At 42.1% G+C, this 23,530-nt stretch overlaps 1 protein-coding gene across 4 annotated transcripts in view; it reads left to right on the top strand.

Annotated features, from left to right (window-relative positions):
* Positions 1-1,826: 1,826 nt before the first annotated feature.
* The window catches only part of TSPAN12 (tetraspanin 12), a 46,332-nt gene continuing 24,628 nt past the window's right edge, over positions 1,827-23,530 (top strand). For 2 of the 4 annotated variants that reach the window (XM_074827571.1, XM_074827575.1), the window contains exons 1-4: positions 1,827-1,990; positions 2,408-2,544; positions 16,082-16,164; positions 16,807-16,942. In XM_074827571.1, the coding sequence (XP_074683672.1) occupies positions 2,479-2,544; positions 16,082-16,164; positions 16,807-16,942 (285 nt within the window). In that variant the 5' untranslated portion in view covers positions 1,827-1,990; positions 2,408-2,478. Of the gene's footprint in view, positions 2,015-2,407; positions 2,545-13,416; positions 13,922-16,081; positions 16,165-16,806; positions 16,943-23,530 lie in introns of those variants that run through there. The other 2 variants (XM_074827572.1, XM_074827573.1) reach the window with 2 other exon arrangements.

Here is a 23,530-nt window from a genome sequence, read left to right as displayed (position 1 = left end):
TAAAACCTTGCTCAGGTAATTTGTTCCCAAGGAACAATCAAGAACACAAACACAACCTCAATTATTTTTAATTTGGTTTACAACAGACTATATTGTCCTCATCCAAGGCTCAGTTGTAAACCGACACTATTTTTGTAAACGGGCATGGGTTCACTGAAAATACCGTACCTGTTCAAGATCTGTCTCACTGTGTTCATGTGAAGTCTTCAGTACTAAGAGGAATGAATGGTATGTAAACAGCACAATGAATGTACAATGGCACTTTTTAACAGTATCTATCTTAGCTCAGTTTGCCTTATTTAGGTATGGAATTAGCAATATTCACTGATAATTAGAAATGCGGTGTACTACGCTTCCTGGCGGGGTGCTTGATTTCAGAAAAGAGGTCCAAATGGCAGTTAAAGCTTAGCAAATTTCAAGGAAGAAAAATCTTCACACACCCCATTTCTGCAACATTCTTGAGTACTTTCAACTTTACTATGATTTTCACGTCTATAAATTTGGCATAAAATCCCTGTTGCATGTCCATCCACGTCCATTTTACTTTCTTTTTAAGGAGGTATAAATACACCTGAAGTCTGTCTGCCCTGATTCATTACTGATGGCATGAAATCATGGAAATTAAAGCTGAAGGGAAATCCCACCAGCAGCCTCACTGATAAGCATTTGAATTTCTGGAGTTTGTGTTTTTTTAAAGTCACCGTTTCTAGTGCTTCAAGAAACAGATTTTTCTTTGGCCTCACAAGAGCTAGATTTCATCCATTATATCCTTTTTCTTCTTTCTCAGCTTTCACTAGCAGTTGTTAAAACAGTCTTTATATAACATGTACTGAAGATCATTTTCCTCTTCCAGTTCAGAAACATTTATCAGTGCAGTTTCTTCTAATTTTTGCGATGCCTTTATATGTATTCCTGGAAAATTCTTTGCTAATCTGCATATAACTTTATGTTTTAAACTATAACTCTTCCTTCTGAAATTTGGAGATATATATATGTATATTGAAACAATACAGATGTCAGTAGGAAATAACCACCCTAATTACCAGATGCACGCACACTTGCACAGATTCAGAGACAGGGTGACTTTTTCAGCTTAGTTGTGGCATCTGTAACTACTATGCACAGTATGGGGAAAATCATTGGCCATTTTGCCAAAATAGTAACCGGAGATTTTGCCGGTTTCTGGAGTAATTTAGCTCCAATATGGTTGCGCTTCTAAATTTGCCGCATAGCAGTAGGGAGCGGGTGCTGGGGCTGCTAACGACCAAATTCGGATTCGATGTCAGCAGGGTTTAATTTCCGACGCAACAGTGCTGAAACCTTGCGAAATGCCCGTGAAATCTTGCAAACAGCCCCCATGTTTTGTGAGGTACTTGCCACTCTGGGCCAACGTGCCGCAAGAGGGGGGTTTCGTGTACTTCAGCTCGTCTGAGCCCGTTGCTTAACATCTCCCCTGAAGGTTAAAAGCAAACCAGCCCCCAAGCCCCGCTACAACCGGGGTTCCGAGCATGAGTGCCTGTCAGCGGGGAACGCACTGCTGGGGTTGCCCCTTCGGGCTTTGCCCCAGAGGCCGAGCGCCAAACCCACCCAGGCGGGCGCAGCTCCCCTGGAGGAAACCCGCCGTCTCTCCCAGGGAAATTCGCCCGCGGCCCGGGCTGCCGCCTCCAGGCAGCCCCGCGGGTAGGTCTCCACACTGGGCAAGCGCTCGGAAAACCGCCACTGCCCTGCTCCGACCCTCAGGGGCTCGGGCCCCGCAGGCCCTGACGGGGCGGGAAGCGCAGCGGCGGCGGCGGCGCTAGGACCCGGCGGGCGGCGGGCGCGGGCGGCCGCGCATGCGCGGCGGTGTCGGTGTCTCTGGCCGCCGCCGGGCTCGGCGGAGCGCTCCGGGCGGGGGCGGCCGTCGGGACCTTGCCCTCCGCGCCCGCACTGCCGGGCATGGGCTCCGCGCTGCGCTGCCTCGCCCCGTCCCGATGAGTCCTCGGCGGAGCAAGTGAGTGAGGGGGGCGCCCGGGCGGTAAGTGGTCGCTGTCCCCCGGCCGCCCTCCCCGGGGCAGCGCGTCCCTCCCGGGCGGGGAGGGAGCCGGCGCCCCCGGGCCGTGCCTCCGCTGCCCTCAGCCCCGCTCCGCTCCTGGGGCAGCCCGCGGCTTCTCTCCTTCCCACGGTTATGTTACTCTTATTAAAACTCGCCCATCAGTATCTCCGGGAGCGACGGGCGGGACGGGAGAAGAAGGGAGGCTGCCGGGGGTGGGAGACCAGTGGGCGCTGCGGGGGGTCCCCACGGGGCTGGGCCGCTCGCGCCCGGGCGCGGCCGGTCCAGGGCCGCCCCTCGGCTCGGCTCCGCCGCCTCCACCTGCGCGCTGGTTCCTCGGCAAGGGGGACTCGCCCCTCTCCACCCTTTCCCCTGCAGGGCGCTGGCGGCCCGGCCTCGGGAGGGAGGATGTGGTGAGAGGATGGGGCTGTCTCCCGCGGGGGCTCGCCATGGCCAGGGAAGACTCGGTGAAGTGCCTGCGCTGCCTGCTCTACGCCCTCAACCTCCTCTTCTGGGTGAGTGGAGCGACGCGGGCCGCGCCGGGCCGGGCCGGGCTCGGCTCCGGCCGCCGCCCGAGCAGGTGGCGACCTGACGCGGCGGGTGACGGGCGGCGCGGCAGGCACGGCCGCCCCGGCCGCGGGGCTCCCCGCGCTTGGTGGAGGGCTAGAAGTTGCCCGCCTCGGAGCTCTTGGTGTACGCCCTGTGCCAGGCAGTTCCCATAAGGGAATCCTGATCCCTGGGGGCAAAGAAAAAAAAAGGAAAAGAAGCGTTTGGAAACTAGTGGGAAGTAAAATTAGATTTGGGATTAACCTAGTGTTATAAATACACGTGTGAATCTATGCACCTATAATATGTACAGAGGGAAGAATTCACGGGTGCTGTGGCTTCCTGACTGGATGAGTTTCAGAGCATCCCATGACCTGAGCTGAACTCCAAGCTCTCACAGGTATCTGAGCAGTCAGCTGCTCTGCAGAGGCCTTGCCCAGAGTCTTTTTTTGTGCTTTCAGTGGCCACATCCTAACTGGCAGGCAAGGCCTGGGGTGATTTATTTCTTTTGTTTTCAGCATTTCAGTCAAAGCTGTATTTATAGCAGCAGGGTTTCTCACTCTTCAGCACAAGTGGGTGTGATCAGCACTTGCTCCTAAAGTTTCACAGCTCTGGACAAACAACACAGTGGAGACTGCTGAGAGTCCTCACTCACTTGCACCAAATGAAATCTGCTTCACCTGAATAGTGGACGTTTATACTGGATAAGTGTAAGGGAGCGAAAGGGCACAAGGTGTGACATCCCACAACTGTTCACAATGGCCGAGTCCTGAAGTGCTGTAGACTTGAATGATGCAGGGGTAATACATGGGCTGAGACCAAGCTTAGTTTAAAATGGAATTGAAGTCCCATGATTACTGAAAATTAAGTGGAGATCAGAATATCAACAAGAGAGAAAGCCGCATTTGGTACAGAATGGTACTTTTTATATAATGCAAGTGATCTGAAAATCTGTTAAAGGTATGTATCTTTGTATATTATGTTTAATAGAGGTGAAAAATAAGTTATTTCTGTAGTGCATGTAAGAATAAAGCCCTTTAATAGGAGATGAGGAAATCTTCTTTTAAAAAAGGAATGTGTGTTTGTTTTTCACATCATACATGGTTTTCATTGGATACTGTACAAAATCTAAAATTTTCTTTTAAGATGAAGGTTGCCTGGGTTCAGCTGACCTGAGTTCAACTTTGTATTTTTACACATATGCTGTTAATTGAGTGAATGGACATCCACATGGTTGAAAACATCCTGTCTTGCCGTTTGCCTGTTGCTGCTTTCCTCTGGTTTCTATGATTCCGCCTTGAGCTGTCCTCATCAGTTCCCATTCACACCTTAACTCACCACTGTCTCTGTCCCCTTAAACTTTGCTCTTTTCCCTTGATCTCCATGATCATTGCCTGCTGTATCCCACCAGATTTATTATTCAGCGACAGTTTTTCATAGTTGAAGTAGCCATTTAGGCGGTACCTAGGTTACAAATGAGGTTATACCCTCACACTATGTCAGTTGATCTGTTGTGTGGTGATCGGGGCCTTGATGCTGGAACTGTGTGCTTCATTTCTCAGTCCTGAGATACTTTTTTTTGCATGGGAAAGCCCGTATCTTTGGAGGGAACTAGTGCCTTGTGTTACAGTTCCTCTCTAGGGAGATCAGGGTCTCACCTGTGAGATTTAAATGCATCTGTCCTCTTTGCTCAAATTTTAAGTTCCTTCTATGTCAGATTGCTCCTTCCTACTTTTTTTCATTGTTTTGTTCATGTGTTTCTGTTGTGGACCTCAGGTGTGGAGCTGCACAGCACCTTTGAGCTTGGCAGTGAAACAGCACTAACTACATCTGTAATACAGTGCTGCTGTTAAAACTTTGGCTATTCTTAATTCATGTCTCGATTTGGTTTAAAGCATTCATGGCTAGAAATAATTTCTCATTCTTTAGATTTTATTGTCCTTTAAATAATGATGTCTCAGATCACCCTCAACTAGAGAGTGTGGGTTTTTGTTGTTTGCTTGTTTTTGTTTTTTTTTTTCCCTAATCGTATAGGAAAAAGTATCTTTTGAGTCTGTTGTGGTATGAGTATGGTAACTTCTCATGCTTGTCTCCAAACTATAAAAAATGTCTGTAATTAATCTTTATAACTGAGGCCAGGACACTGGAAATTACACCCAAGCAGCTAAGTGACATCTGTATAGTAGTGAAGCATCGAATATGTAATTAAATCATAAATGCCAGTATGGGAGATGACTTGCACCACAGATTTTGCAAAGAATTAAAGCTGTGTTCCATAATGTGTATAAAATTAAAGGTGTTGGAACTTAAATGAAAAAATGGCCGGTCTGTTTGGAGTTCTCTGCATTTTACAAAGCAGATGAATGTAACGGTTTGGTTCAAAACAAATAAATAAGCAAAAAAACCCTGAGTCTGCCAGAATTGTGTGGTAAAAAATAGTATGTGTGGTGGGTGGGTATTGCAGTTACATCAGACTTTTTTTTTTGAGGAATGTGTGTGTAAAAAAAACAACCAAACAACCAAACCAAACCAACAAAACCACAACACCACCCCCCACCCCCACCCCCCCTCCAAATAACCCCACCAAACTCTTTCTGCTTCCTATCTGGTCCTGTTCAGATGTGCAAAATACAAATCTGCTACTTGCTGCTTGTAGTAGTGAAATCTGCCATATCTTCTCTGTCAGAGCTTGAATTTTCTCCTGTTGGGCTCAGTGGGAGTTTTGCCACTGCCTTTTCTGTCAGAGCATGACCCATGTGGCAGAGTTTTCTCATGAAAAGTTCCCCAGGCAGTAGGTGCTTACCCACTGGTATGGGCATGGGAGCTGTGATTTTCCCCATATTGCTTCTCTTCCTTCCGTTTGGAAAGCTTTAGCTTGCCTGTTGCTTATGTTATTCTTGGATAAATACCAGCCCAGGTTATGGACTGGATGTCAGGAAGTTTAGATCAGCCCCTGTACAGCCGTGTTCCTCCTGAGCATGGTGGGTTCTGTCCCAGTGCGTAAAGACAAGAGTGATGCCATGATTTCAGGGTCTGTACAGACCTCCCTATTTGGGACGTGTACGTGTGATTCTCTTTAAGCTCGATCTTGGAGGGGTTTTATACTCTCTCATGCTTCCTTCTTTCCCAAGGGCCACTGCCTCCAAATGACTTCAAGCCTGTTGATAATGTGCCCAGTGGCTGTGTCAGTTATTAGTGTTTGGCTGAAAACAGTGAGGATGTGCAAACAGCATGTGTTGACTTCTTAAAACCATAGTTTGATTGAGGGCCCTGGTTGGAATAGGGTGATGTTCTCTCTCTGTTTCATTGTGGTGGTTTCCAGCAGTTGGTCTAACCACGTGTTGTGCAAGATTGCTTTCTCCAAGTTGGGGGCTTGAAGCTTTTGAAGGCCTGCCAAAACTGCAAGAGCCAGTAGTCACTGTCTGGTATGGTCTGATTGTCAGCCTCTTAGAAGGGAAGATCTAAAGTAAGCTTCAGGCGTGTCCTGTGTGCAACTGTCCCAGCATGTGTATGATGGACTCCAGCATTTGTCATTGCCACCCTGGTAAGGGCAGACTAGCGCACGTGAAGCTCCTTAAGAAGATGTTACGCGTAACAGAACTTGCTAATCTGACCATCAGTATTGTTGAAAAACTTAAGATGTGGATGGTTGCTGCAACACGCTGGTGTCTTCGTAATTTGGTTGCTATCAGAGCCTGCAGAAGCGGAGAAGTGAGAGAACTTTATCAGTCACTCTGCTGCCATACTTAGAGCTTCTCTAGAGCATTGCTCATAAGTGTCGAGCTGTGTGCTGTCTATTTGTAAAGAAACTTTTTTTACTGGGCTGTGATGTGGAATGGTGATGTACCTCTGTGTGTGTGAGAGACAGGCAGTATTGTTTGTTATGCTTTTTGTCATTTTCGGCCTGAAAGCTACTTAGCTGTAAATAATTCATAAGCAAGCCCAGGGCTCTGTGTTAGTGCTTCATCCCGTTTTGATAATGGACCAATAAATGTACTGCCTTTACTGCTCCAAAAACACTGGTTTTGTAGATGTGAATGGATTGGCACTTTTGGAGCTGCAACTTGCAGCAGATCTTGAAAGATTTTCTTCTGAGGTAGGAATAAATCTGTTGTCAGTACTCTAATTGTTGTTGATTAAGTGACTGAATATGGTAATAGACCTGATGGTACCCTCCTGGAAGGTATCATCAGGTCAATTGAATCATGCATCTGACTGCAAGATGTCTCTTTCAGAGCAGTGGGATTTGCAGTTTCAGGACCTCCTCTATCTTCTAATTTCATAAAGGTTTTTATGACAGTGCCCTGGACAAGCAATATCCTTCAGACTAAAGCCTGCAGTTAACTTCTGTTTTCATTCTTCTGCCATCCTCATGTATAAATGAGCATCTCTTCTTAAAGGAACTTATGAGACTAAGACCCAAATTGATTTCTACAGGTTTCTCATCTTACACTCTGTAACACTGCTATTTGCAGCATATTACATTCTGGACAGCCTAATAAATAGAAGAGACCTCCAAAATGTATGATTGGATGTTTTGTAGTCAAGACTTAATGCACTAAGCAGATTATCTTAGTGGTGCTTAAGAGAAGACATGCTTCTACCTCTTCCTATTTCTCTGTTCTTAGTGGCAATGCTGGTCTTCATTGTCTCTAGATAGCATATGTCAGGACTTGGAGAAATTTAGTTTTGATAGTTCTAAAAACATATTTATGCAGTTTATGAGACTATGGAGTCTTTCCTTCCAGTGGGGCGTTTCTGTATCAGCAAACTCCTGACACTGTTCCAGCTCAGTAGCAGTCATGGATGTAACATGAGCATCTTCATTCATTTTGAACACTGTATAACTTGTCCTCACAGAAATCCTCCTCATCAGATTTTGTGATCTTGTCGTTATTCATCTGTACTTTGCTGCGGTCTCTTTCACAATTAAACCACCTTGCAAGTGTTTGTGCGAGGGAGACGTTCAGTTGCAGAACATGGCCAGATGGTAATAATGGCACAGGCATAACAAGGGGGCTCCTAGGGGTTGGGATAGTAGATGCAAGTAAAAGCAGCACAATTTTTTGCCAATTTTCTCGTTTAAAAAAAAAACAAAACCAAAATATCGCTAACATGGAGGAAAAAGTCTGTATAGACTTTCTGTCTTGAGAAAACTGCCAGCTTTTTTTTTTTTTTTTTTTTTTTCCCCTGGTGAGTTTATAAAGTGGAAAGGAGGAGCAGCTGCTGTTGTGTTGCTTGTAATTGAGGATGACTGTACTGTAGTGGCTTGGGCAAATCAAGGTTGTAAGTTGCAGATGACTCTGTCATAGGTGGTAAGGATCCCTTAACGGTTGATTAATAGTGTCAGTGGATGTTTGAGCCAAGCCAGGAATGTTGCCACATCCTTTACATTGTGAGATTTTTCTGCTTGGGGCTATGCTGTTTCTGTTGAGCAGTGCCTAAGGTTTCCTTCACATATGTAGCAGTGCCATCTAATTTTGACTGTGTGGTTGCAGCCAATAAACTCTCCTGGCAGACAGTGGAAATTGTTTTGCATCTATCTTGAATTTCTGCTCGTGAACAAAAAAATCACGTAAAATAACAGGAGCAAGCTTCAAGTTACTTTCCATTTTGTTTTGAATACTTTGCATGCTTAAATCTTCTAGTTTTGGCTATGTGTACCACCTGACAACTCAGACCAAGGGAGTATTAGTGTTGTGCAAGGAAGCACTAAGGGTGGTTGGAAGCAGTGGTATTGTGTTTTGTTCTTTTTCCAACCTCAAATGTATGTGTTGTATCTTGTAATTTTTTTGTTTCATTTTTCAAGTCTACTGTGACATGAGAAACAAATCAGTCTATCCTCCTTTCCCTGGAACGACATTCTGCATAGAGGTTGTATGTCTGCTGCTTTCCAGCTTCCACTCACATCGGTGGGATTTGTAGATACTTGGAACGAATAGAGTTAGGGTCAAGTTTTTAAGGCATTTAAAAGTGACTAGTAATACCCATTGGAATGAATGCTGCCTGGCTGGGTATGTATAGCAGCGTAAACATGGGGTTCATTCTAGGCTAATATACTCTGATTTTAGAGACTGCGGTGTAGACGTGCATAATTGAAACCTGATTTTCTTAGCATTCTTTTATAAAGAAAATACCTAAAAGCCATGCATGAATAACTCCAGCTTCTGTGGGAATACAGTGTCTTTTAAAGGAATGCACTCAGCAGAGCAAGCTATAGAAGGAGTTTTAAAGGACCAGAAATACTTTTAATTCTGCTCTTTGAGAAATCTTTTCCTTTTTGGTGTCTTTAGGCTGCATTATTTATATAACATTATTACATTACCAGACCATGTCCTAACAAAGTAGAGTTCAGCCATAAGTCAACTTTGTATCTGCTTCTATATAACCCTTTATCCCATGTGCATCTTCGTAAGTGACATGGCTCACCCCATGTGGCGTGTCAACAGTGAGGTGGTAGGTGATTTTCTGTGAAATGGTTCTGAAAAAGAGAGTGGATTGATGTGATGATGGAAAGGAAAAGATAAGACCCATCCTAATGTTAGAAATAACATTAATATGCTTAACTAACATTCAGAAATCAGTGAGACCACAAACATTTTTGGGGTAATCCTCATGATTAACTGTGTGGAGCTCACTGCACCTATCTTGAGGATAAACCTGTGCTGACTGGATTTGAACCAGTAGCTCAAGGGGAACTGGTCATACCAGTAAGCCATGATCTCTAGCAAAACTGGGAAGGTCCACCTGGCCTTGCATTTTTTTTCTTTAAATTCACATCTCTTTCTGTAGAAGATAGGTACCCAGTTATTCACAAATCTTCAGGCGCTGCTTCTGTACCTTGAAGATCTTCCATCATATCAAGAGTCTGTGGTAGACACTAGGCAAGGGGTCATAGGAATAATAAAGATTTTTTAATCTCTTGTAGCTGTTTCCCAAGGTAAATTTCATGTGATTTTATAGGAATGTGTGATTTAATTAAAAATGCAGGCTTATTTTAGTAATCTTCCTGTGCTCATAGGTGTTCATGTGTAAAACAGGAAAGTGGTGTAGCCACAATGAGCTGATATGTAGGTCCTGTGACCACAGGAAATACATACCCTTTTCTCATATCAGTCTTCCAGTTATATGCCCTGGGTTTAAAAATAATTTGCCTGCCATCTGTGAGGTTGACTACTGCCTGTGAACAAAAGCAAGGTCTTACAGAAACAGAATGAAGGGTATATTGTGTATATGTGAAAATATATCGTATTGACGGTGGTGTGTGCCTTGTGATACGGATCTGGACACTTGGGCTCTGAGCATTGCCACAAATTACCCACCATCAGCAGCGCATGCATTGCCTCCCCAAAGGCAAGAGGTCCCCTGACAGTGAGATGCTTACTTTTGAGGGAAGAGTGTCACAAATCATCTCTTAGCAAGAAATGCAGTGCTTATGTAGTCACAGAGAGGATGGATGCAGAAATATATGCACTTTTGTATCCCTCTTTGCTTCTAATGTACTGTTGTGCTACACAGCCCAGAAGCTGGTATGTGGCTCTGACACTCAGTAGAACTGGCTGATAGATGAGCTGTACCGCAACCCATTTGCATATTTGGGCTCTTTGTTCTTTATGCTGTGCTGCTATATGACTGAAAAACTTGCTTGCATCCTACAGGAGGGTAATCTGTTAGCAGCCTGTCAGTGCTCCAGCAGTTGCCTCTTCACAAAGTGTGGAAGTCCAGCCCATGCCAAACCCTGAGCAGGTTGTTAACTCACTGTTGCAGCTGTGCAAGCAAACCCAGATTCAAAGTGCAAAGAAGTACATGCTTCAGCTGTTTGCAGGTGGGAGGGGACCAAGGCATAACCTTGTGTAGGAAGCTTAGCTAAAACTAAATGTTGGCATGTCTGTAGAATAAAAGATGCCTTAGTGGGGAATAGGGGAATTTCCTTTTTTATAGGCCACCCTTCTTTCTCTAAACATTTAAATGCTTTTTCTAGGTAACACAGAAAAACAAGATCTCTTGCCCTGCTCTCCCCTGCCCTTACATCCCTTCATCCTAAAAAAATGTAGTCCTCTGTTTATCCAGGGACCTGAGTCATCTGTGTTTGTTCAATGATCTGAATATTGAACCTAATTGTGAAAATCCAGTGAAAGCATTGCAGCATGCTCTGTTCATGACCTTGTAGTGATTTATCCTCCCCTGCCTTTGGTAAGTCACAGTTCAGGTTACCCGAATCAATTTTAAGTGGAAAATTTTGTCAAGGTTTATTTCTTTACTAAAATTAAAGGACATATTCTGATGAATGTTGTCCTATCTTGAAAGTAATTTTGTTGGAGCTGGAAACCTTTTTCTGCAAAGTCAATTGCTCTGTAGTGTTGTTAGTCAGCATTTTGTACGGGTACCGGAGCATGGCCTGAAGTTGTTTACCTCATCTGTTAGAATAAAAAGAACAGTGTATGATTTTTAATATGGAAGATACTTTTAATATTTCCTCCAATTTAATAATGAAAAAAAACCCCTCTTAAATTTGAACACAGCAAATTCCATTGTCAAAAATTAAGGTGTTAGAATGCTTGAATAAAAAAAAATGATGAAAGAACGAAAACAGGTGTGCACATAGTGACAGCAATTGGGCTTACTCCCTCAAAGACAGAAATCCATGTTCATTTATTAATTGAAAATGCAGATTTATTTTCCAGTTTAGGTATGGCCTCAAAGACATTGTGAGTAGGACTGTCACAGTAAGGGCTTAAAATATATACTTCATGAATAAAAGATGATTTGATATTTTCATTTTGATGCATAATTTATGTAAAAGAGTTCCAAAGACAATTTAAACTATTCTTGGAAATGACCACTCCTAATAGTTTGAGTCCATTGTTGGATATTGTAATTCAGTTGTCTGAGAAAGCTCTAGTAGCTTTAAGAACTTTGTTATAACTTAGTTTGGAAATTTAGTATATTATTGTGTGATCTGCATATTGCTTGTATATAAAAATATAATTTATTACCTTTGTTTAATCAGTGTGAAAATATATTTAAAACAGAGTATGACAGCAGGCAGTTTTGTAAACTCTTCAGTGTCATGTTGATGGCTATCTATATAACATACTGTGACAGTTGAGAATGAACCCCATAGTGACTTGTTCAGTCAGCTGCAACAAATAAACATGTTTTACTGCCTACAATCATGTAATGTTTACAGCACAGCAGACTGGCTGTCATCAGAGAAGCTTGGATGGAAACTTTTGGGTGAAATGATGTAACTGCTGTTGTGGTGAGAATTATCTTGGTAGTTTTATTTTATATGAAGTTGTGTCCTTTCATCTGATTGCTTGATACAGATTTCTAACTGTATTTTACATCTAAATTAGTTACAAAACAATGGCTGAAGTAGGGGCTGCCAGTTTTTTAAGGCTGCCTTTTTTTTCCGTCCTCCAAATGAACCAACAAAAACTGTAATCAGGACCTTGCCCCTGCCCATGACTCCTTGAAAATCACGTGGCAGTGAACTGCAGCGGTGTGACTGCAGTTCTTTGATGCTAGGTTTGGATGCACACCAAGGTTTTTGGGGAGGTTGTTATTGTTCCTGCCTACTGAGCTCATGGGCTGAGTTATACTGCTGGAGTTAGCTTAATTCCTGTGCTGCTGGTGAGGTTCTGCCTCTGCGGTAGGTGGTGTGAAGTGGTGGGTGCCTGGAGCCTCCTTGATGTCAGTTGGCACTTGAGGATGTTTAGCACTCTTACAGGGCAGCACATACAGATGTTGAGTCATAAGCAGGAGGCTGTGGAGGTCTGGTGAGTGTGTGTTGTGTTCTCCTTGTGATTCCCCAGTGGCTGTGGAGCAGGTGAGCAAGTCAGTTGATCAGGGTGTGAGTTAATGTTTGATAATCTTTTGTCACTAAACATCAGTCATTATTACGCAGGGCAGTCTGGTGTTGCAAACGCATCTTTTATCCTGTGGGGTGTTTCTGCCCAGAGGCTCACTTTTTTCTGATCAGAAGGGATACCAGTGCTTCCCTTTGCTAGTGAAGAGCTACCAAGCATTTGCTGGGTTATGTGCAGTAAAATATACCTTTTGTAATCAGCCTATTGCTGAATTGCTTTTTCAAGTTATTGCGATTTGCTCTTCCATGGGCCTCTTTGTTCAAGAGGTGCTTCTTGAGTATTTGCCTATTTTTCTTCTGAGCCATGTCTTTATGCTGCCCCTGTTTGACAGTGTTACTGACTTCCGTGGATGTGAATCCATTGTGTCACAGCACTCTGTCTTTCAGGTCATTTGGAGTAATAATTCACTTTGGACTTTCTTCAAAATAAGGTGCCTCCCAAGAAATTTCACTGCCTGGCAGCAGGGTGTTGCACAGGTAATCTGTGTGTAACACCTGTGTAGCAGTGAGGTAAGGCATTGTGTGTATACGTTTTCAGAGTAATGCTGAGCTAGCTCTTGCATTGATATTGTATGTGAATTGTAAGCGTAGCAGAAGACAGTAACACCTGAAGGAGTTAATGGTGGTGAGATCATTCAGGATAGGTGAGCAGGTGAGCTGTAGCCTGGCTATCAGGGGTTACAGAGGGAATTTTCTTGCATGTAATTTAACGTCCAGCCAGAAACAGTAGGAATTGGCTGTTAGCTATTTAACAGTGAAGGAGAACAGCCAGGGGGACCTAAATGGCTAAAAGCTTTTTGAATGAAGTGAGAGACCTTTCATAGAGAGCTTGTTCTTATGAACTGAAATAGTGTTCATGTAGTTACATTACTGGTGAAGGTTATGTTTCCTAGGTGAAGGGAAGCAGTCCTTTTCTTCCAGCTGCTGTTCATGGTAAGTGAAAACAGTCATGTTCCATGATATGGTCATTAAATGTTTCTGTAGAAGTCATGTGGCCCATGTGTTGGCCACAGCTTGGAGATGTATCTGCCTGGACTTTCCCCTTGCTGATTTTATGTGGGTAAAAATACATATCTCAGTAGAGAAAACTCAACTTTGGCAGACAGCAGAAGTAAAACTTGTCCTTCCTGATTTGCCTTTGTAGGCAAGTCTTCTAGCTAACTGAATGATTCTCTCAGTGGCAGGACTCTGCTCATATCTTTTGGTCTCTAGGAAGTCCTTTCTGTCCCCTCTGCCTTTTAGGTGGTTGCTCTGTGATCTCTGTTGTCTCTGAATAACCTGCAGGCTTCAGTTCTTGTGATGACTCTTCTGCCTGCCAAATCTTACCTCTGCTGAAGAAGTGATCTCTTGCCTTCTTCCAAGGAATCCACCTTGTCTCATTGCTGCATGGGAATGTATCACTGCATGCTGAAGGAAGATGAGCGCAGCCTGCAAGTGCCTAATGGAGAGCAGCGGCTAGGCAGTCTGCCAGTCTGGTATGGGTGGAAGAATATTATCTAGCAAGTGAACATTTTTCTGGTACAGTTTTTGTAGCAGAACCATCTTATTAAAAGTTGCTGAGGAGTGTGGTTTTGATGGACTTCTCATTCCTAAGCACCACTGCTGTAAAGCAAAGTAACCAAATGTGTCTTAAATGTTTTGCTATAAACAGGGTGGAAGTGCAAGCTAACGCTTTCTTTGTGTGTATCAGCAGGCTTTGCAGGGAGATGTGGAGGGGTGAAAATGTTTTCTGTTGCTTTTTGACCATAAAAAAGTAGGCTGTCTGCTTGTAGTCTTTTTTACCTCTCTTTGTGTTAGAAACATGTTTTTTATTAGTTGTGTGGCATATTTGCCTGATGCTTTCTTCTAAGGAGGTAGCTGTTGTTGAGTTTATCTAGGAGGAGATTCTAGTCATCTTCTTTTCCTTGCTCCTGCAGCTTCCTGTAAATAACACAACACAAAATGCTTTTTACTCCTACTCTTCCACCAGCCAAAATGGATCCCACAGAGCATAAAGGACATGCATCTACATAGTAGACTTGTAGCATGCACTAGCTTTCAGGACTATGCTTGCAGCATGTCAAACGCCCAGGGCTCTTGCTGGCATCACCCAGAACCAAGGCAGTGACTGTATTTTGTGCATCAGTTTTAAAAAGCAGGAGAAAGCTGTGGGGTAGCCACTGGGACTTCGCGTGAAATTTTAAAGGCAGAAGTAGCCTGCTGTGGATGTGCCGCAGGCAAAGGAGCCAGTAAGGACACAGAGTGACTTCTCTTACATGTTAGGTTTGAACCAGTTAACTTGTTCTTCATAACAACTTTGGGGAAATATGAGGGCGTGTGGGAAGCGAGCTGTTGAAGGCAGTGGAAGATTAGCACTTCTCGCTGATTTAAGAAGCTCTTAGTATAATGCTGAGGTTTCCTGGCAATACATCTATACAACGCATGAAAACAGTAGTATTCAGGAGAGCCAGCATGCTTAAGTCTCCCTCCCTCAGCTAGACAGTGGTGCTTCTGAAGTCCTGAGTCTGCCAGGTTCGGCCCCTGAGCTGTGGTTCAGGCTTAGGTGCCCATGTGAGATTGATATTCCAAAATTCGCCTTTGGATGTAATAAACTGGCTGAATTCCCTGAAATGGTTTGAGAAGTAAGCAGTGGCATTAGTAACCTTAACTTTGCTCCGTTTTGAGAAAAGCTCAGTGTTCCCACCTCTCCTTGAAGGAGTTTATAGCTGCACCTCTCACCTTCTGTTTGGGGAGCAGTGCTCTGTCTGTCCCATGCGTGCAGGAGGAGATGGGTTGCTCCTGGGGCCGGAGAGCATGCACGAAGGTGGGGATGGCTGCAGCTGTTATGTGAGCCCTCCTCCTGGAGGAGGGCATACCGACTTACCTAGCCCAGTGCAAAATGCATTGACATGTGCTGTGAAGAGTGCCTTTTCCTCTAGCAGTACCTGTGCTACAGCAGCAGAAGAGCTGATGCTGTCACCACCATGTGGCGGGTATGTTCTCACCACATCGTTTGGATTTGGCTTCTCAAGAAAATTGGAGGCCACAGCTTCTATTGGTAGATCCCAGGTGTGCTGGAGTGCATGATGGCATCAGGTGACAAAAATCCAGGTCTGCTGAGGTGGTGACTTTATCTGAATGAGCGAGAGAATCGTATTCTTCTAAATTTAACTCCAAGATAAATCCCTCCTTTGCGTTGGTGTATCAGTACCATTGTATCCCATATAGGGCATCAGATTATTCTTCAGTGGCTGTGTACCTGAGGATGGCCTCATGGTTTCATACAGACTGGTGGATATCACATATGAGCCCTGAAAGAGTTGCTGATTTTAGCAGCATAAACCCTCCCTGTTGTTTCTGTGGTATGTTGTGCAGTGGTGGGACTTGAGCCATCAGTGGCATCACTGGTGGAAGAGAAGGTATGCCAGGCATTAATTGTGCATACTGGAAGAGAAGATTATTAACACTGGCTCCATAAATGCTTGGGCAACAAACCAACTCTAAGCATATAGAAGTACGGTTCTGGGGACAGTATGCTGTTCGGATAAATGAGTGCATGAAAGATGTTACTGATGATTGATCCTCTTCTTAAATTATGAATGATCTTGCAAATTTTTTTTAAACGCATGATAAATAACTTCATCTTTTCTTTTTAGTTGATGTCCATCAGCATATTAGGTGTTTCTGCTTGGATGAGAGATTACCTGAATAATGTTCTCACTTTAACCGCAGAAACGAGGTAAAGCCTTCTTTAAACCTATTAATCTGTGTGGGTGATTGATTGCAGTATATGTTGTTCATTCTGTATGGCAGGTTTCCTAATTAGGACTTTTGGCATTAAGAAGCCTTCAGTTGAGCTAATTATTGTTTTGTTGAAAGGTGTATTTTTGTCACTATTTCTGGCACTGGTTGAAATTAGAGAAAGGGAAAAGATATGAATTCAATCTTGTTTTATTCCTGTGCCTTTTTCTTCTAACAGGGATCAATTTTTGGCCCTTTGCCAACATGTAGCCATATTATATTACTGTTTAGTTTTGAATACTTTAATCAGTCCAGAGATTTAGTAATGCCATTAGTTTTATTACAGCAGTGTTTATGAGCCCTAGTGATGGAACAGGGCCTCATTGTGCTACATACTGTACAGGGCAGGAAGATCACCTTTGCTCCAAAGAGATTTTGGATGATGCATTACTTTCTGGTACCTGAATGCAGCATTTGACTTTAAGAGCACGTAGAAGAGATTTCTGTGAAATGTGTAAGGCACTGGAAAAAACTCATCTGCTAATCCATCGTTTTCATTTTAATGGCTGTATTACATTTTTCTTCTGTATCATTTTTGTGCGATTATCCTTTTTTTGATTATGGTTCTGATTGGTTTTAGGGTGGAGGAGGCTGTCATTTTGACTTACTTTCCTGTGGTCCACCCAGTCATGATTGCAGTCTGCTGTTTCCTCATCATAGTTGGAATGCTGGGCTACTGTGGAACAGTGAAAAGAAATCTGTTGCTCCTTGTCTGGGTACGTTTCATAACCTCTAAAACCAGCTAACTTCTGCTTCATTTCAACAGTGTAAGAAAAGTTTTGATCCACAAGCACTAGATAAATACTGATTATTTTTTATTACATTGTTGAGTTATATTGGTGAGGAATTGTAATTGCAAAGCACACAGTAGGAAAGACTTTATTGCCTAGACTGCATTATGCTGTGACTGAAAGACAAGCAGTGTCTCATTTGCAAAAATCCACTTTATTTAGTAGAGAAGTTGCTGAAGGGAAAAATAACTCAAACTCTTAAGTACTAATAATTGTAGTAACGTGGGTCTGAGTGCTCTGAAATAAACCCTTATGCTACCCTTTTGACTCTTGGCTGCGCAATAGCTAAACAACCTAGACTTTGCTTTATCCTCACAGTTGATTGTGTGCGTAAAGTAACAGCATTTGTAGCTGATGAAAGTTAATTCTGAGGGTATTCAGAAGCTTTGCCTTCTCTTGCGTAGCTGTGAAATTTTGCAGTTGCATTTGGTTGTGAGCAAGTTTAAAAATAAATTCCAAGTACCTAGCTTTTTCCTTTGTTTGGAGGCTACATAACTGAGCCAACAGCAGCTGAAAAGCAATAGCCTCTCCTGGACAAGGCTTGATGTACAATTTAATTGTGATGAGACTTTGTCTGTTAAGGAAGCCAAATGCCTTTTTCTTCATTTGGAAGTCAGCGATTTTGAGGACAGTAAAAAAACCCAACCAACCAAAAAAACCCCACCCCAAAACCAAAAAGCCCATCTAACTTGCACAATTTTTAAAGGTTTAGAGTTTAAGAATACTTAGACCACTGGCAACACTGAGATCAAAGAGTGCCATGTACCAGTATATTTCTGTCCTGGTTTTGGCTGAGATAGGGCTAATTTTCCTTCTTAGCAGCTAGAACTTAGCAGCTTTATTTTGGATTCAGTATGGGATTTGCTATGAGAAGAATGTTGATAATACACTGATGTTTTTAGTTGTTGCTAAGAAATTAAGGATTTTTCAGCTTCCCGTGTCCTGCTAGTGTGCAGGTGTGCAAGAAGCTGGGAGGGAGCAGAGCCAAAGCAATGGACCCAAACTGGCAAATGGAATATTCCATATCGTGTAACGTTATGCTCAGTATACAGGTGAAGGTTGGCCAAGGAGTTGGGGCTGTCTGTCTTCCGGGATTGCGGTTTTGGGTTTTTCCCTCCGAGATCAGTAGCTGGGCGTGGGCTGTGCATTGGTCGGCGGGTGGTGAGCAGTCGCATTGCGCATCACTCATTTGTATATTCTATTCCTGCTACTATTATTATCATTATTATTTCAATTTATATTTGATTTCAAATATTGAATTGTTTTTATCTTGATCTACGAGTGTCCTTATCCTTACTCTTTCAGTTCTTTCCCCTATCCCCTGGGGCAGGGGAGGGTGGGTTGACCAGCTGTATGGTGTTTGTCTGCTGGCCAGGTTTAAACCATGACAGCTTCTTAGAAGTCTAGCTGGTAGCCCTTTGCAGAGCTGGGCTGTCTTTTAACATGAGGAGAATAAGGATTCTAAGCAGTCTGTAAGCCTGAGAGAGTGGGAGCCGTGGATGTGTAAGGTGTATCAGACTTGACTACCGTGATTGCAGTAGGAGAAAGTGGACAGGTAAAATCCTTCAGCTCTTGAAAATATCCAGGAGTCTCACACAAGTAGAGTTGGGCTCCTGCTGTTTTTTCACTGCAGTGTGTGTTGAGTTCTCCCAAAGTGCATATGCTTGCATTTTTCTTGTGGATCTGTGCGGGCTTAAGTACATGATACCTGGACCTCACAAATTTTGCACAGAATGACCAAAAAAAGGAGTGAGAGGTTGGCTGAGATTTATGCAACCTTTGCTTTTCTCTAATAGGAAATATTCTAACTGCAGCTAAAACAGTTGAGAAATTGTACTGAGGTTTTGTATTAAAATGTCTTTGTTTTGTTAGAGAGGGTTGGAGTAAGCTTTATTTGAGATTTCCAGCTGAAGGTCTGCAGCAGAAGTGTTCCTCAGTTGGAAGAGGACAAATGCCGTTTATCCTTTTGGATATTTTGTTAAACCTGAATAGAATATGAATATTGTTGTTTCAAACCTATATAGTTAGGAAAAACTCTCATTTAAATCTGAATACTTCATAGTAATAGTAATGCCTTTTTTACTTCTAGATCTTAACCTTGCAATATTAAAGTCAATGGGAACAAGTTCTAAGATATTACTTAGTTAAGAGCACTTGCATTTTAAAAATAATGGATTAATGTAATTTCATACCATATAATTATTTATCTAGTAATCTTTCTTACATACCTTAAAAGGACTTTGCACATATTTTTGTTTTATATAAATAATGAAAGTATTAAAAGAAAGCGAACTTATTAACCCTTAGTTTTTATGGTAAGGTTATAAGATTATTTTCATAAAGTGTTTTTTATAATGGTGATAGTTTTTAATGTGAATTAAAAATAATTAAAAGGCAAAAGTAACTACATGATGTAGACCAATGTTACATAGTATCTGGGAAAAAAGTTACTGGTTTTGGTATAAGCCTTTAAAAAAAATCTGAACTAATTCAAAAGAAAATGCACTTAAAACTGGTTTTGGCCTTCAGTTTATTTAAACTGCCAGTGAAAAGAAGACATCATTTATAGTTTTCAATGCCATCTGGAAATAAATTAATTTAAAGTGTGTTTAGGCAGTCAAATTATACTAAATCAAAGCAAGACATTTCTATGATTTTATGTTGCAATATTTCATTTTCAGGAGCCTGAGAATTTGCTTGTTGCTAAGCAAACTGATAAGCAGAACTGAATGATATCTTCCTAAGTATGTCATTGTCTTTGATTAATTGTTAAATGAATGCAATCGTGTTATACCACAGAAGCATGCAGACGTAAGTCAATGCTTCATTCATCAGGCTAATCAGAAAAGTGATGGATCAACAAAATGAGCTTTTGTACAACCAGATGAACTAAAAGAAAAGAACCTTCATGTAAAACATTAACAACCTCTTCAATCATGCTTTTAATCTTCTTTTTGAAATACATGAACAGCCATAATGATGACATGCAGAGATATTTGGATACAAATCTTGACGTTCCTGGCAGCATGCTAATTTCTAGTGCTAATGTTGTTTATTGAACTGGATTTTTGGAAAATCTAATAAAGCATAAGGACCATAAAGTATATATATTATGCTGTTAGATATTTTTAATACATAATTATTTTAATTTGTTTTTGAAATTTTACCTTGCAATTAAATGCTTGAAACCTTCCCAGCTTCACATGAGGCATAAATGTAAATTGAACTACAGCTTAATAATAAGGAAATATAATACCTCAGTCTTCTGAGGTGCACGCTCTGAATTATTTGTAGAACTGGCATCTTAAAGCTATTTGATTTTAATTGCTCCAAGAATATGTAGTCCTGAAGTCTAGTTGGTATAAAGAGCCCATGTGTACCTTAAGTGTCTATAATATAATTTTGTTGTGTGTCGTGAAAGACCAATGTTGTCATGTAGAAGTGGCTGTGATGCCAGCCTAAACTGGAAGATCTAGACTTCTCCAAGTCACTGACCTGAAGGTATAAAAAGTCCAAAGGTGAGAAACTAGAGTCCAGGTTTTATGGTGCTTCTTACAGTTTTTCAAATGAGATTCTTTAAATTATTGTTTTTCAAATCCAGAACCATCCTTTACCTCTTCTCTTCTGAGGCTCTGTACGTTTTGGATTGGTTTTGAAGTCTGTTGTGCACGTAGCCTAACTGGAAAAAAAAAAAAAAAGAACCACCAAAACAAACTCTACACATATATATATCCTTTAAGAATAATAACCTAAAGGGGATGTGACTTTTTTTTTTTAAAGTTCTTGTTTTATTAAAACAACAAGAGTAAACTCTGTTGCTTGACAAGAAGAGCTTCATGAAAATCCCACTGAAAAATATTTTCCTGGCTGGAGTTTTCATTGCAAATCCTGGCATTTATAACTGTGAGTTTTCTGTAATTACAGCATTCAAACAGCACAGGATTCAAATTTGTCTGCATATGTTTTCACAAAGGGAAAAACTGTTAGAAATACTTGATGGTCAATAGGGCAAATCCTTTTACTGATTTTTATCATAAAGTTGGCAGAGAAATAAATATTCCTAAATGTTGTTAGATGCTGTTGCTGTGTGGTCAAACAGCTTGTTAATTCAGTTATGGCAGAACCTGGTTATAGATTGCAACTTGGCAGACTAAATTGTCTGTTGAGTTGAAACACAACCAGACAACCCATCATTAAACTGAACTGATCTCCTCTTTAAAAGCAGGCAAATAAAGAGAAAAAAAATTAAATGATACTATGTTTTGGTTGAAAAGGTAAACTAGACACATGACAAACCTAACGTGAATGTGGCTGTTTCATGTCGGTAGTTCTCAGCCAGCTAAATTCAGTGTTGGTGGAACTGGTTTCTGTGAAGTCCACCTGAAGAATGAGAGGAAACTACCAACTGTATCGCCACTTGGGGCAGATTCTTCTATACCGTACACCCATTTCAGTCCATGTGGATGCAGAAGTGATAGGCGTGATTAAATCTGGGTGTCTGCTATGTTGCAAGATATCATAACTGCTAATGTCTTCCTGGAAGGCACTCTGACTCTGTGTGAAATGTTAGCTGCTCTACGGTACTACAGCACCAACTATTCTACAGTACTTGCGGATACAGTTGGCGTGAATTAGCACGAGCGTTTAGCGATGTTTATTTTTTGTCTTTTTTTTTTGTGGCAGCATGTATTTCTGCAATAGTACATAATACAGGTTATTTGTACTGTAATAATAAAGGATATTTCTTCTGACCCATGTGGACTCTTACCATAGTCACAGCTGCTCCAATATCTTGTACTAATATTTGGCACTGGAATTGTTATTTGCCAAAGAGAAGTAGTTCATTATTTAACTACCAAGCATTGAAAGGGAAGAACTAACAGACAGACATACTTGGTGTAAACCCATGCAGCTTAGAATTAGACATGACAGAGACTGAGTTCATTCTTGTATTTTGTGCCTTCTATCAGCAGCTCATTTATGAATGTGGTGTGAGCAGGAGGAAGACAGATTCACAAGACAGGTTTGCCTGCCTTGTTGAAAGACAGTCTTAAGCGAGTTTATAATACTGTAGTACAAGTTTGTTGAGAAGCCAGTACTGTGCTAAAACTCAAATTCAGATAGCTGGTGGGTAAGTAAGGGGTTATATGCATTTAGCCTGCATTTTGAAGTGCTGCTTGTTTGACATTTCACTTGTAAGAGAAAATACACTTCAAGTTCACCAATTTTTATTATACCCCAGTAGTTTCAGACATGAACAACTTTCTCAAGAAAATAAATACAGAACTATTTTTTGTTTCTGTTTCTAACTTCCAGTTCAAAGGTGAACTGCTTGGAGCTGCCTGTACTAATCATTATTAGACATCTTTTTTTTCCTTGAAATGGGATAGAGGGTAAGCTTCTTTCCTGTTCAGATCAGAATTTTTAGGGTTCAAACAAATTGTTAGATTTTGAAATCAGTGTTGGTGATGCCACAGTGTCATCACAGATGACAGCTTGGCTTTGAAGGAAGGGGTGCGTTCTGCCAGGCTCCCAGCGCAGTGGAGTGGACTACACTGGTCCTGTGGTCTAGTGCCAACCTCTGCCTAAGCATGAGGTGCATTTTGTTGACCTTGTCTTCTCCAACATAAATGTACAGCACTGTGCATGTACTTGAAAGACTTTCAAAGGCAAGTGCTTTGAAACAATGCCTAATTTCCTTAACTAGGAGGGGGAGCTTACAAATGAGAAATACAAATTGCCTAGCGTTATGGGTTATTGGGAGGCATTTAGAGATGAAGGGTGCTGCTTGCTGAACAAACAGCAAGCATGAGCAGCTGGACGGAAGAGCGTTGGGGTAGAGGACCGTGACAGGAATTGAGCTGGTGGGAGCGTCCAGGTCTTGCAAACGCTTGGCTTGAATCCAGATGTTTGCTGTGGTGACAGTGATGATCTGCTTCCTTCATCCCAGCGCTTAGCAGCTGCCTTGAACGCACAGCCATGTTGTACCAGAGCAGAGACAGCATGTTACTATCTGGTGCAGTTATCCAGCGGCTCAGAGTAACAAGAACTGTCCAGCCCCTTGAGGGGCTATTTGGGGAAATGCCTTTGACTTATGACAGAAAGGTTGGGCAGTGCGGTAATGATGCTGTGAATTGAAATGTTTGGGTTTTTTTTTTTGCGTACAACTGCAATAGTGAAGAGCCACTTGCTCATCCTTTTGGAAGACAGTACAATACTAAGTTAAAAGGTAAATATCTGTTGACAGTAGTCATTTTATGGTTGCAGTATGTTTTCAGCATGGAACATGCTGCCTGGACTTCTGTGAGACACTTGTCACTGCATGCTATACTTTTAGGCTCAGATGATGGGGGTGACTACTTTGTCTGTTCTTGGGGATGTATGTCTTGAGTATTGGTTTTACTGGGTGTTGCCATGTCTGGCTTCATGATCCAAAACTTCTGGAGAAAGCCTTGTTCCTTTTATCTTCCTTGTTCCTGTTTTACCCATTCCCACTTGTTACACTGTTATCTT

The sequence above is a fragment of the Strix aluco genome, chromosome 5, assembly GCF_031877795.1.
Source record: "Strix aluco isolate bStrAlu1 chromosome 5, bStrAlu1.hap1, whole genome shotgun sequence".
NCBI lineage: Eukaryota > Metazoa > Chordata > Aves > Strigiformes > Strigidae > Strix > Strix aluco.
The sequence above is the reverse complement of the archived record's forward strand: the minus strand, read 5'-3'. Positions and strand labels throughout refer to the sequence as shown.